General features: G+C 36.6%; 2 protein-coding genes across 2 annotated transcripts; one reads left to right on the forward strand and one right to left on the reverse strand.

The window, feature by feature from the left end:
- On the reverse strand, positions 4,970 to 7,800 carry LOC18589505 (pollen receptor-like kinase 2). The gene is made up of 3 exons (XM_007014503.2): positions 7,015 to 7,800; positions 6,005 to 6,622; positions 4,970 to 5,840 (listed from the first exon to the last, which is right to left on the reverse strand). The coding sequence occupies exons 1-3, from the start codon at positions 7,667 to 7,669 to the stop codon at positions 5,224 to 5,226; spliced, it is 1,890 nt and encodes a 629-aa protein (XP_007014565.1). The 5' UTR covers positions 7,670 to 7,800; the 3' UTR covers positions 4,970 to 5,223.
- LOC18589506 (UPF0481 protein At3g47200) lies at positions 9,547 to 11,964 on the forward strand. The gene has a single exon (XM_007014504.2). The coding sequence runs from the start codon at positions 10,495 to 10,497 to the stop codon at positions 11,833 to 11,835; it is 1,341 nt and encodes a 446-aa protein (XP_007014566.2). The 5' UTR covers positions 9,547 to 10,494; the 3' UTR covers positions 11,836 to 11,964.

Raw genomic sequence — 13,191 nt, forward strand, 5'->3', positions numbered from 1 at the left:
GAAACAATATTTGAATCGTTGTTCCCCATCAGTAGTGACACACATCACAATACCGAGATTTTCATGTTCCAACAATGGAAATAAGAAGGGACGAGTTGGAATGACTCTTTTGACGGATCGAACACAAGACTCTCTGCGTACTCCTTCGCTTGCCAGACCTTACCATATAGGCATTACAATCCCCACTTGCGATTCATCTCTTCCATTATTTCCTTTGGTCTCAATGGGGTTACACAATTTCCTTACACCCTGTTGGAGATAAGCTCACCAATTACCCTCGCGGTCGCAGTTCGGTATCCACATTGCAAACCATCGACAGTACACGTGTGTACCTTATGCAACGTCCAAACTTGCCAATATTCTCCCTCAGGCAACTTCGTTGCACGCAAAGCAAACTTGCACGCCTTATCCTTACAACCAACCTCAAAACGAGCGTGACATGACTTTTTAACTCTAAACTCAAAATGCTCTTTTAGTGCCAACATGCTCAAAGCTCATTTCAATTCAACCTTTGATAGAAACACTTTTTTGATATATAAGTGGTCGTCCATTGATTTGGATTCCTCACTCCCAACTATTTGGAAGGATATCATATCTAGCCTGGGAATAATCCATTGACGAGATACCCCTGTATTTACCCTCTCTTCATCACTGTCATCAGGCGAACGAATGCGGTTCTCAAGTGCGATGGCGTTCTCGTAAATAGGGTCACCCTCAACATATTCTAATTCAACGATTCTACAATGGTCGTCCAACTCAAACTATTCTAACACAACAGTTGTGGTATGACCTCTACTGCCATCTGCATGATTGCAATCAGGAATGTCGGTCTGCTCAACCTTGTCATCCTCTGAACGGTCTTCATGTCCGCCAACGTAATCATCTTCACAGTCATAACGCAACTCATGGTTCCGATCCACCTTGTTGTCTTCTTCAACATCATCTTCAATCTGATCAGATGCATCCTCATCACTCACAACCATCACAGTGTCGTTTGCTAATGACAATGGACCCAATGCATTTTTGAGCGACAGTTATGTCTGTTGCAAAGTATCGATTATTTCGTTCGATGCACATTTCGATCGGAATTGTGCAGACATCATTTGCAGACACTTCATATGTTCGCCAGGCTGTTGAAACTCATGAGGATACATCAAACGTGATTGCCATGGTTGTTTATTAGGAAATGCATGGTGTGGTATGTAAGAATAATTAACATTTTGTTCTTATTGATTACTATGTTGGATACCATACTCATGTGGAATATTGTTTGCATTTCCTGCCTTAACTATCACAAACACAACAACTGCCCTCTCATCTCGCAGAATACTTGCTACATCTTCATCATCCCTGATAACTGCGCGCGAAACCCCTGAGGCATGGCTGAGAGATGCATGTAGCTCAATTTCATTATGTGAGTTGACCCCAACAACCTCTTCAACTAGCTTCACTAGTCCCGAAAATGACAAATCACTCCCAACACCCTTCACTCATGTCTCACCACCCTTGTAAGTGTCATCGACCCAATGACCACTGTATGTAATCATAAGCTTCACATTTGGTAAGCCGCTGAAATTTAACAGAAAATAAGTGTCACGATCAGTCAAGTTATCAAAAATAGCCCCTCAATGCATAGAAACCACTTATGCAATGCCTAAGTCACATTTGGCCGGCCGTAGAAATTTAACAAAAATTAAGTGTCGCAATGTCTAATACACATTAATGCAATGCCTAATAACTAGTGAACAAACGCCTCTAAACAAAAGGCGAATTGCACAAGTCACGCGCCACCGCTCTCGCAATATATAACAACAGGTCACGTAATATATAAAAACCAGTAACGCAATCCTAAAAAACTACTAAACAAAAGCCTCTAAACAACACATGAATTGCACAAGTCACATGCAACCACTCTCGCAATACATAACAACAGGTCACACAATATATAAAAATCGATCACGCAACCCTAAAAACTCCTAAACAAAAGCCCTAAACAACACATGGATTGCACAAGTCACGCGCCACCACTCACGCTACAACAAGTAATGCAATATATAAAAACCAGTCATGTAAGCCTACCACTCACGCTACAACAAGTAATGCAATATATAAAAACCAGTCATGTAAGCCTAAAAAACTACTGAACAAAAGCCTCAAAACAACACATAAATTGCACAAGTCACGTGCCACCATTCTAGCTACAACAGGTAACTCAATATATAAAACCAGTCACGCACTGCCTAAAAAACTACTAAATAATAGCCTCAAAGCAACACATGAATTGCACAAGTCAGTCACGCACCGCTAGGCTCGCAACACCTAAGAATAAGTCACCCAATGAATAATAAGCCTCTAAACAAGAGGTGAATTGCACTAGTCACGCACCACCAGTCTCGCAATACCTAATAATAAGTCAATCGATGCCTAATATCCACTCATGTTATGCCAACTTAAACAGTCACGTACTGGCCCAATGTCACGCAATACATAACAACACATCACCATAGGGACTCTATTCCATATACATACAAACCACTCACGCAATGTCTCAACAGAAGATATGCATAGCACAATTCACGCACCGCGTATCACCTACTCTCCCAATACCTAATAATAGGTTACCCAATGCCTAACATCCACTCACGAAGTTATTCAGTATAATATAACTTAAACGAAAAAAATAACTCAACGAAATATGTGCTCAATGAAAATAAAAATTGCTATAAATTTTATTCAAATTTTATTAAAAAGACCTCCTTGAAAATACAAGGAGATGATACAAAAAAAATGAACCGTAGTTCATTTCTTCATAAGTTCATCTACTTTGAACTCTATCTTGGTGAGAATCTTTTCGTTGCTCAGGATGGCAGCCTCCAAGTCAAAAGTCCTTTGCATCAGGTTGTCAATGAGGACTTGGATCTCCTGCTGGAATATGTGTAACTGGTCCCTCACACTCAAGAATATGTGCAACTGGTCCCTCACACTCAAAGGCACCTCTTCCTCTTTGGAGGCTGCCTCTTTCCCTTTCTCGACTCTTGGATCTCTGGAGGTCATTTTTCAATTATCTGAGATTGATTAAGATAATTGAATTTGATTCAAATGGTTAATGGTTCCCTTTATTTATAGGCATGAAAGTTGACTCTTCGTTTTCTACAGCCATATCAGTGCAATAAAGAGGGGCTGAATTGGTTATTAAGTACCTGTTCGGCCTGCCCTTTCATCTTATCTACCTCTTAAAAGCAAAAGCCAGACCAAACATCAATTTCCAAAAAATTCTTAATAAAAAGCAGCTTCAAGGTTTTCTCTCTTTTTCATTAATCAACAAGGATTTTAATGTTACCTCTTTTCTCTTCTTCTTTTTTTTTTAATTTAGGCATCATGGTCGACCAACCAAAATCAAATACTATTGCTATTATACAAGTCTGAAATTATATATAAACTTCAAGAATTACATTAGAGCTTATTAGGTTATTGAAGATAATCAGTAGAGAATCACCTTCAGCATTAGGTAGCTAAAGTCACACAATGCCTACAAATAGGTCACGTAATACTCAACAAATATTCAATCACATAATATTAATTCACGTAACGCCTGTCACACAACGCTAACAAATATTCAGTCACGTAATGTCTATAAAGAACTCACGCAATGCTCAACAAATATTCAGTCAGGTAATATTTAGTCACGTATTAACTGTCACGCAACGCTCAACATATATTCAGTCACGTAATGCCTATAAAGAACTCACGCAATGCTCAACAAATATTCAGGCACCTAATACCAAATAAATAGGTTACGATTCCTAAAATCCAATCACACACCCTAATATCCAATGACTCAATACTTAACAAATATTCACGCATCGCCTATAAATTGATTGATTTCGCTACCCCCAGCCAGATTTAAGTTTCCAAACTCATATAATTTACCCATCAACTTTTTCGTTCTATGAATAACCCTAAATAAACACAAGAACCCATAACAAATACCTTGATGTCATCTCTGCGCTTTGGGATCGTGAAAAAGTTGGCTGCCGATATAGACCTCGATGGCGTTGGAGACCTGGACGGAGGGATAGCTAAATCTAAATCGAGATTTAATTTTGAAATTTTAAGCTGAATGGCGAGAGAGCAGAAAGAAAGAAACTCATACGTGCCTTCATTTGGATTAATTGGATTAAAGAGTATTCTTGTCAAGTCTTGCCAAAAATTGGCTAAAAACAGTTAAAATTAAAGAAACGGTCATTTTTGAAGTCACCTTACTACGAAGGTCATTTCCCACAATTTCCTCATTATTATTCTATACATTGGCGATGGAGTCTTTAAACTCCACAATCGAGGTTAGATGGTTGTTATATGTCAATTTAATAATTAATTTATCAATTTTCATAAATTTATCTTCATAGTTATGTATCAATTCTTTAATCCTAATCCTGAAACTTAAAACTCCATCATTGATGTATATGATATATAATTTTTATTTTTGTAATAGCTTATGATGCTTGCATTATTTTCAGATGGAAAATATAAATAAATTTACCACTCTCACCAATGAAATAGCTTCGGATGGTAGATTTGAGGATAAATAAACATAAATTAAGAATATATATATATATATATATATATATTATATATATTATGCCACTATGGAGGATAGCAGAAGATATAACAGTGAAATCTACACTTCAAGGTTTGCTTTGTTATTAGTTGTGAACGTTTCCTTAAAAATTGCCCATTTTGTTGCGTTAGATAAATATTGTTTTGGAAAGAATTCAAACGTTTTCCTAATAAATGTTAACATTTAGCAAAGACACTTTTCTATATAAATATATAAATGTATAATATGTAGTTATGTAAAATACATGGGTACGCATGTAAGTAATGTATTAGAAACGTTTTAACTAATATGTGTGTGTATATATATATATATATATATATATATATATATATATATGCCGATAACAACATATAAGCAATGTAAATTAATATAATATGTGGATAAAAATATAAGGAAGATAGGAAAGAATTGCAAGCTATATATAAGTCCTATGGAAATCTAGTGATTCAAAAACAAAAATTAAATGCATTGAAACCCAAATACCAACTTCAATCGTACCCTTCAAAATCCCATAAAATTATAAAACCAAACCAAAGAGTTTAGTTCTCTCAACCCTTCAACTAAAAGAGAATTGCCTGAGGACTTGTTGTTTCACTAGCTAGCCACTAGTCAATAGCCACCAAAGAGTAGGAATCCTCATCACCATCCGTCTCCTTTAATTCTTCAATTCTCTGAATAGCATCTTTTATATCTAATCTCTTCTCCGCATCTACTTCACAACAACTCAATCCAATCTTTAATAGCTTGAGCATTTCTCCATCCCTATCACTTGCTTTTCCCATTTCTTTGTCAAACACCTCCTCTGTCGACATTTCTTCTCCAACTACCAAGCTCACCCAAGTTGCCAAATCCTCTTCACTTCCTTTACCCTTTTGCAAGAAGTTTGCAGGGAATTTTCCGGTTAAAATCTCTAAAATCAATATCCCAAGTCCCCATACGTCGGTCTTCTTTGTAATCCTACCATGATGCACATATTCAGGTGACTTATAAGCTACCATGAGCTCTTGAGCACTCTCTTGGTTGATTACAGGGATCAAACCGTAATCAGTAATGAGGGGTTCAAAGGATTCATTTAGGAGAACATTTGAGGATTTGAGGTGACCATGGGGTGCAATCAAACTAGGTAACTCCTTGTAGAGGTATGCGAGGCCCTTGGCTACTCCTTTCACAATCTTCAATCTAGTAGGCCAATCAAGGCCTGGTTGCCCCAAAGATTGGTGACCTGAAAAAGTAAATGACGAATAACAACTAGTTAACCTCCTATTGGAGTAAATCAAATACTTGTAAGATTTTGCCAGTAATTAGTACTAGTTTTAAGCCATAATATGTTAAAATTCGTCTCAGTGATTATGATATTTTGCAAGTTGACATAAGTAAAGAACAGACCATGTAGATGAACAGCCAAGCTTCCATTTTGAACAAAATCAGAGATAAGAAGCTTCTCTTCCTTCCTATAATAATAAGCCACGAGAGGAAGCAAGTTATTGTGTCTCAGTCTCCCTATTCTCCTCATATGCTCTTGGAACTCTTCTTTCCCAACGTTATTCATTTGTTTATACCTCTTCACCACCATCTCGGGCCCATTTGGTAGAACAGCCTTATAAGATGACCCAAAGCATCCACTTCCCAATATCTCAGCTGAAGCTTTTAGCAAGTCTGGCAAATCAAACCTCTCTCTGTCATCACTCGTGAAAGAAAGTTTTACAGTCTCTACCTTCTTTCCATTCCTTGAGTGTTGTGAACACCCTGGGGAGCCATATTCTTCTTCCTTGAAACCTGCTTTTGTTCGAAGGTTTGACGGTGGAGCCTCCATTGATAGAGGTGGTTGCCTTTTCTGTCGATTGACTATGACGAATGCCAGTGTGGCAAGTAATACGAACACCCCAACTATGACAAGGATCACAATAACCCCTATTGAGGGCTTCTTGGAGCTGGAGCCAGAGTTCGAGTCAGCAGCAGGGGAATCACATGTCTTCAATGGTAGCCCACAAAGACCTTTATTGCCTGCGTATGCAACCAAAGAAAAAAAATTAGGTTCTAAACTACTACTGAGAATATATATATATAGGTGTTGGTGAAGAAAATTAGGTCCATATATACAAATATGCACACGTACATTATCACAATTATATTCAAAGCTATAGGTAAAAAGAAATACAAAAGGGATTTCCCCACTTAATCATATCAATTAAGTTGTGTGGTTTTATTTTGCATGAAGTGAGAAATAGTTTCATACTTCGTAAATCTTAATTAGATAGATGATCAGTAATAAGAATATAAGAAGTTTTGGAATAGTAATGAAAATAAAATAGAAATTATTGATGGTGCTTGTTGTTGTTGAAAGGCAGACGTACGTATGGTAAAAATTGTATGGCCTAGAGGTGGTGATCACTCACCTGAAAACATGCTGGCATTCATCTTGCTAAGGCTTGCTGGTATAGAACCCTCCAACCCATTATTGGAGAGATCCACTATCTGCAAGTCCTTCTGTTTAAAATCCGGTATTTGACCTGAAAACTGGTTCCCATCAAGTTTAAGCTCCAAAAGCTTCGGCAATGTGGCCAATGATTCAGGAATTGCACCCATAAACTCATTTTGGGACAGATGCAACTTCTTGAGCCAAATCATACCTGCAAATGCATTCCCAGGAATTTCTCCAGAGAAACGATTCTTGGATAAATAAATGGATTTCAATGCATTAAGTTTCTTCAACTCAGGAATGGGACCATCGAAATTATTGTTCATAAAACTTAAGGTTCTTAAACCGGATAAACTGGTCAAGCTATTCACATCAATGGTGCCTGATAGTCCCATATTCTCAAGCTGTAGACCCCAAATGGTACCATTATCGCAAAGAACACCAAGCCAATTGGCACGACTCCCATTGCATGGAGGTTTATTGTTTTCCCAATTTCCCAATGCAGTGTCATTGGATAAAGAAGATTTGAACTTAAGAAGGATTTCAATGTCTGACAATGCATAAGAAGAAACGAAAATCATCGATAGAAGCAGGAACATAATCAACAGCATGGGCTTATGGTAAGAGGCCATGGCGTTGTTGGATGGAACGCGCACTAATGGGGCGACGTGCGCGCCCTTCACTAAGGGAGCTGCAATGTGGAATATTATTGCTGTGGTTGGTATTGGAAATAGAGAGAAAAGACGAGATGTTGATGGAGTTTGGATGGCATGCAAGGGAAAAGGGAGAGAAAGGTAGAGAGAAAAAGTTGCTAAGAATATGAGGTGTTAAGGCTATTCAATGCAAGGAGGACCTAGCAGGTGTAATGTTGACAAAGTCTTCCTTTTCTTGTACAATGTTGCACGAGACATATGCGGGCACCCTTTAATTTGCTTACTAAAATTAGGCAAGGGCAAATCATGTTAATTTGGATAATTGGTTGGTGTCCCTTTGGACTCCAATGGACAACATGTTTTTATATGCTTCCAACATCAAAATAGAATATATATGTGCGTTTACTCAAGTCAATTGCTCAATGCTTTACCCCTTTCATCCTTTTTTCTTTTCTTCTTGTATTTCTCCTATGGGTACAACCAAATTCAAAGAATGGATAAAACATTAATTATATTTAATTTTCTTTGTTTAATTATCATCTTAACCAATATCAATATATAGGTATAATTTACAATATGAATTGACATATATATATATATATATATATATTTATCTTCTTTGTGTTGAAAATTTTATGATTCGAATGATGAATATATCTTCCTATGGTGTCATAATTGAGTTGTTTGTTTCTTAAAAATGATTTATGGCCTATGACTTGAAGATACTGAAAGATGCTTACCTCTTGTTCTTCTAAAATTGGATGAAATATCATTTATGCCTAGAGGGGTATACTCGACGTCTTGGACTTTTTTTTTTTTTTTTGAACAATTGGTGTCAAATTGTCCATGTGGCTCTGTGCCAAATTAGTTTCGATGCTTGGAAATTTATTAAACCATTTAAGTTATCTATGAGTTGAATGCTTAATTTGGCCTTTTGATATTTCTTGAACTTGAAAAGAAAGACACTAAATCCCTCGTAAATCATAAACTTATGGTTAGAATATTCCTTATGCATGTTCCATGCTTTTCCAACATGAAAAAAACAGCATGTCCTACCTTTGAGTAAAATGCTTGAATCTCTTTCGAAATTGATAAATGTCAAAGAAAATGAAACTTGATCGATTGAACTAAATTATATTCATCATTGCTTATGTGATTCGATGAGTAATCTTTTCTTGGACCCTTTATATGATGCATTGTTGACGACAAAAATAGAGGAAATATGTATTGAACATTTCTCATGAAAATTGCTCTTAACTGCTTATTATACCCTTTTCATGATGATAAAAAAGGGAAAGATAACGTGCAATGAATTTTATCTTATGAAATGAGTTTTTAGGGAGAAATAGAAATGTCTTGCGAGATTTTGTCTTTTCTTTTTCTTATGTTTCTCCAAAAATAAAAGCTACATTGCTTTCTTTTTTATAAAAAAAAAAAAAAAGAAAAAAAAGTTTGGGTTGCTTTTGAAAGTTTAATTAGAAAACTTTAAATTCCTTAGCCAATATTCATATGCTTTGAAACATCAAGTTGTAGAAAGAAAATAAGTAACAATTTATCACTATGAAGCATATTAGATGCAAATACGCTCATCCGACAAATTTCTTGGAGTGGTATCGTAATTTGAGAAAAAGTTCTCAAACAAGAAAAGAGATTGTATGTCCTTGAAATATTGTCATCAAAACCCACCGGTGGCATCAAAACGTAGAACAAGATGGATGTTTGTCATCATTATGATAAAACGGTTAAGAGAAATTATAAAGTTTGTTTAGCTACCCTGAAGGAGAAACTCTTATTGAAGCTTCTGCCTCAGGTAAAATTAATAATTGAGCATATTCTATCTACTACTAATGTAAGATACCAAACCTACTTCTCACTCGTACAAAAAAACCTTTGCCAAGGCAGAAGAGCAGGAGATAGAAAGGATGAGATCCTCTTACAAATTGCACATAGAGCAAGGGTTGTTGCCTTGGCAAGTGTTACTACAAGAAGTTGTAGGAAACTTGAAGAATCAACTGCAAAAATGTCCAACCAATTCACGGGCATTATCAACGATCTCAAGGCTCTTGGAAAGACTTTTTTCCTATGTGGAAATAGTGGAGAAAGTGTTGAATGGACTACTTGGATCAAAGTCTTGGGAAGCTAAGGTGACCGAAATTGAAGAATCAAAGAATGTTCAGACACTTGCCTCACTCAACCCTTTCCTTTTCATCTACCAAGCCTTTCGTATGTCCTTGCCCTCTTAAATTATGTTCTACCTATGCATCGCAATCATTAACAATTAAAAAGAGAATTCATTCTGGGTAACTAAAATAGAGCAGAAGAAAATATTAATTTCTGCCACCAGGTCCTGGTGATGGTCCATCCATCCAGCCAAACTCGGCCCATGTTCACTTAGGCCGCCTCGTGAGGTTGTTTGCCAGACTACAAGCCGAAAAGGGTTTCAGCGATGCTTCACTGACCAGGGTTTAACCTCCCTCGGCGCTTCAATTCCATCCCCGACGGTGACTTGTTGGATTGGTGTTTGAAGGCAAGAAAATAAACAAATATATATATATAGGTTTTAAGTTTAGTCAAAGAAATTATGATTGAAAAACATTAAAAAAAATTCTTCCCTTCGGCTTTAAATTAAGATGTTCCACGTGAACTGGCACAGGTAACCCATTTTATTTTTAAAGATAAAAAGGTGTACGTTCAATTTTTTCAAACAAAAGCCTCACTAGTTCACCAATTGTGCGGCTATATCTGCGAGTCTCGGGCCACCGTCACGCACTTGTTTCGTTGAGAATTTGTTTCCACAGACAGAGATGGGAAGCAACAAACAAACAGGTGAGGAACAAGGCAATGATGAGGTCGTAAACGCTTGGGAAATAAACAAAGATCGAATAGCTTGTATGCAAAAGCAAATATCAGAGCCACCCAGATTGCTGAGCAAAGCAGCTGGTAGGAGCTCATGCTGCATCTTCAGGGTTCCGCAGAGCCTAGTCGAAGTCAACGGTCGGTCCTACCAGCCTCGGATCGTGTCCATAGGCCCATTCCACCGCGGCTCCGCTCAGCTCAAGATGATTGAGGAGCACAAGTGGCGATATCTGGGCTCCTTGCTCAGTCGGATACAAAGCAAAGGCTTAGGCTTGGAAGACTTACTCAAGGCCGTCCAGCCTCTAGAAATGAAAGCCAGAGATTGCTATTCAGAAGCTATCCACCTCGATACAGATGACTTTATTGAGATGATGGTTCTTGATGGTTGTTTCATTATTGAATTGTTCCGCAAGGTTGGGAAATTGGTTAGCTGTCAACCTGACGACCCTTTATTCTCCATGGCATGGATATTAGCATTTTTTTACCGAGATCTCCTTCGATTAGAGAATCAAATCCCCTACTTCGTTCTTGAATGTTTGTTCGATTTAACCCAAATGCCTGGAGAGGAATCAGGTCCATCCTTGTCCAGTATTGCTCTGGAGTTCTTTAACAATGCGATGCTAAGACCTGATGCAGATATTGCCAAGTACCATGATCTCAAAGGCAAGCATTTGCTTGACTTGGTTCGCATGAGCTACATTCCATCAGATCAAGGGGAACCACACAGGCGTGAGACACCAACCCATGTCATCCATTGTGTTTCCAAGCTCCGCCGGGCTGGGATCAAGCTAAATCCAGGGAAGGCAGACAGCTTCCTGGTGGTAAAGTTCAGGGGTGGAGTGATTGAAATGCCAACAATAACAATCGATGATTTCATGAGCTCTTTCCTGATGAATTGTGTGGCGTACGAGCAATGTCATGGGAGCTGCTCCAAACACTTCACAACTTATGCCACTCTATTGGACTGCCTTGTCAACACCTACAAGGATGCGGAGTACCTGATTGATCGGAACATCCTGGAGAATTATTTTGGAACTGATGCAGAGGTTGCGCGATTCATCAATAATCTGGGTAAGGATATAGCATTCGACATCGATATATGTTATCTGTCCAGGTTGTTCGATGATGTGAACCAGTATTACAAGAATAGCTGGCATGTTCAATGGGCAAGCTTTAAGTATACCTACTTCAAGACGCCATGGTCGTTTCTATCAGCATTGGCGGCCTTGATTCTCCTACTCCTCACCGTGGCCCAAACCTTTTACACCATTTACTCAACTTACAAGTAAGATTGCAGAGTGTTTTTATTTTTTATTTTTCTCTTGAAGATGATTGCACAGCTATAGCATCAAAGTTTAATTGGCTGTATCCTTTCTAGATAACAGAAATGAAAGTCATTTATGATTCTTGAGTTGCCAGTTGATTTATCAGCAACCAAATCCCCACCAAACAGTCCAATGCGTCTAAAATTGAAAACCAAACATTCAAAGGATTTCTAACAATCTCATTTTGATTAGTAGAAAGAGATAAAGCCAACAGTCAACAGGTGTGGGTACGCTAGTGGAACAAAACAAATTAATGCAAGATGGAACCAATGGCAGTTGAGTAAAGCAAAAGTGTGTGATCTATACAAACATCAACCAAGGATGTTTTACGAGGGAGTTAACACGTGTGAAGTGGATGAAATTAGTAGGACAGAAGAACTCGACTTCCCCGGCATTTAAGATAGCGTCTGCCACGTGTAATTGCCACGAAATTCATATTTGATGTTGATGTCATTACCTTAACAAAATGAAAAACACAAGTAATGTCTCGCTGCCACGACCGAGTCATATATCCATGATCTGTCCTCTAATAAATTTATCTTTTGTACAAAAATAGAAAAAACAAAGACAGAATTGAATCCCTATCACCCGCATACAACTCGTAATATCTCAAATTTCGAATTTCTCAATTCATATTAGTAGAGGTTTCGATTTTGACTTTTTTTAATCACTCTTTAAAGATCCGTTTGGTTGGAAAAAATAATTTATTTTTAAAGACACATATAATTTTTTTTGAATTAAAAATCATTCCTTGAAAGCATGAAATAGCTAATATCAACCTACCGTCGATATTGATTATTCAAGTTTCATGAAATAGACCTCACATAATTATGAATAAAAATACCCACGCTTATCATGTGAAATTGCTAACCCTACCATATAAAGAATCGTATTAATATTTTAATAATAAATATTTAATATCTAATAATAAATTATTCACTTAAATATACTTTTAATATTTTTAAAAAAAAAAGATTGAAAGATGAAAAGCTAAAAATAAATTAATAATATTTTAATATTTTAATATTGATAATAAATTATTAAATTATTGATATATTTTTAAAATATTTTATTTGAAAAAGAAATTAAAAGAGAAAACTGGATAATGAAAAAATAAAAAATAAAAAATCATATTAATAATAAATTATTAAAATATTAATATTCAATATAAAAGAATTAAAGGAGAAAAAATGGAAAAATGAAAATAGAGGAAACATAAAAAAATAAAATAAAAATCATAGTAAGACTTTAATATTAAACCTTAATATTGTAATGATAAAATATTAATGTTTTTAATAATATATTACTAAATTAAATATA

Source organism: Theobroma cacao, chromosome 9 (assembly GCF_000208745.1).
Source record: "Theobroma cacao cultivar B97-61/B2 chromosome 9, Criollo_cocoa_genome_V2, whole genome shotgun sequence".
Lineage (NCBI taxonomy): Eukaryota > Viridiplantae > Streptophyta > Magnoliopsida > Malvales > Malvaceae > Theobroma > Theobroma cacao.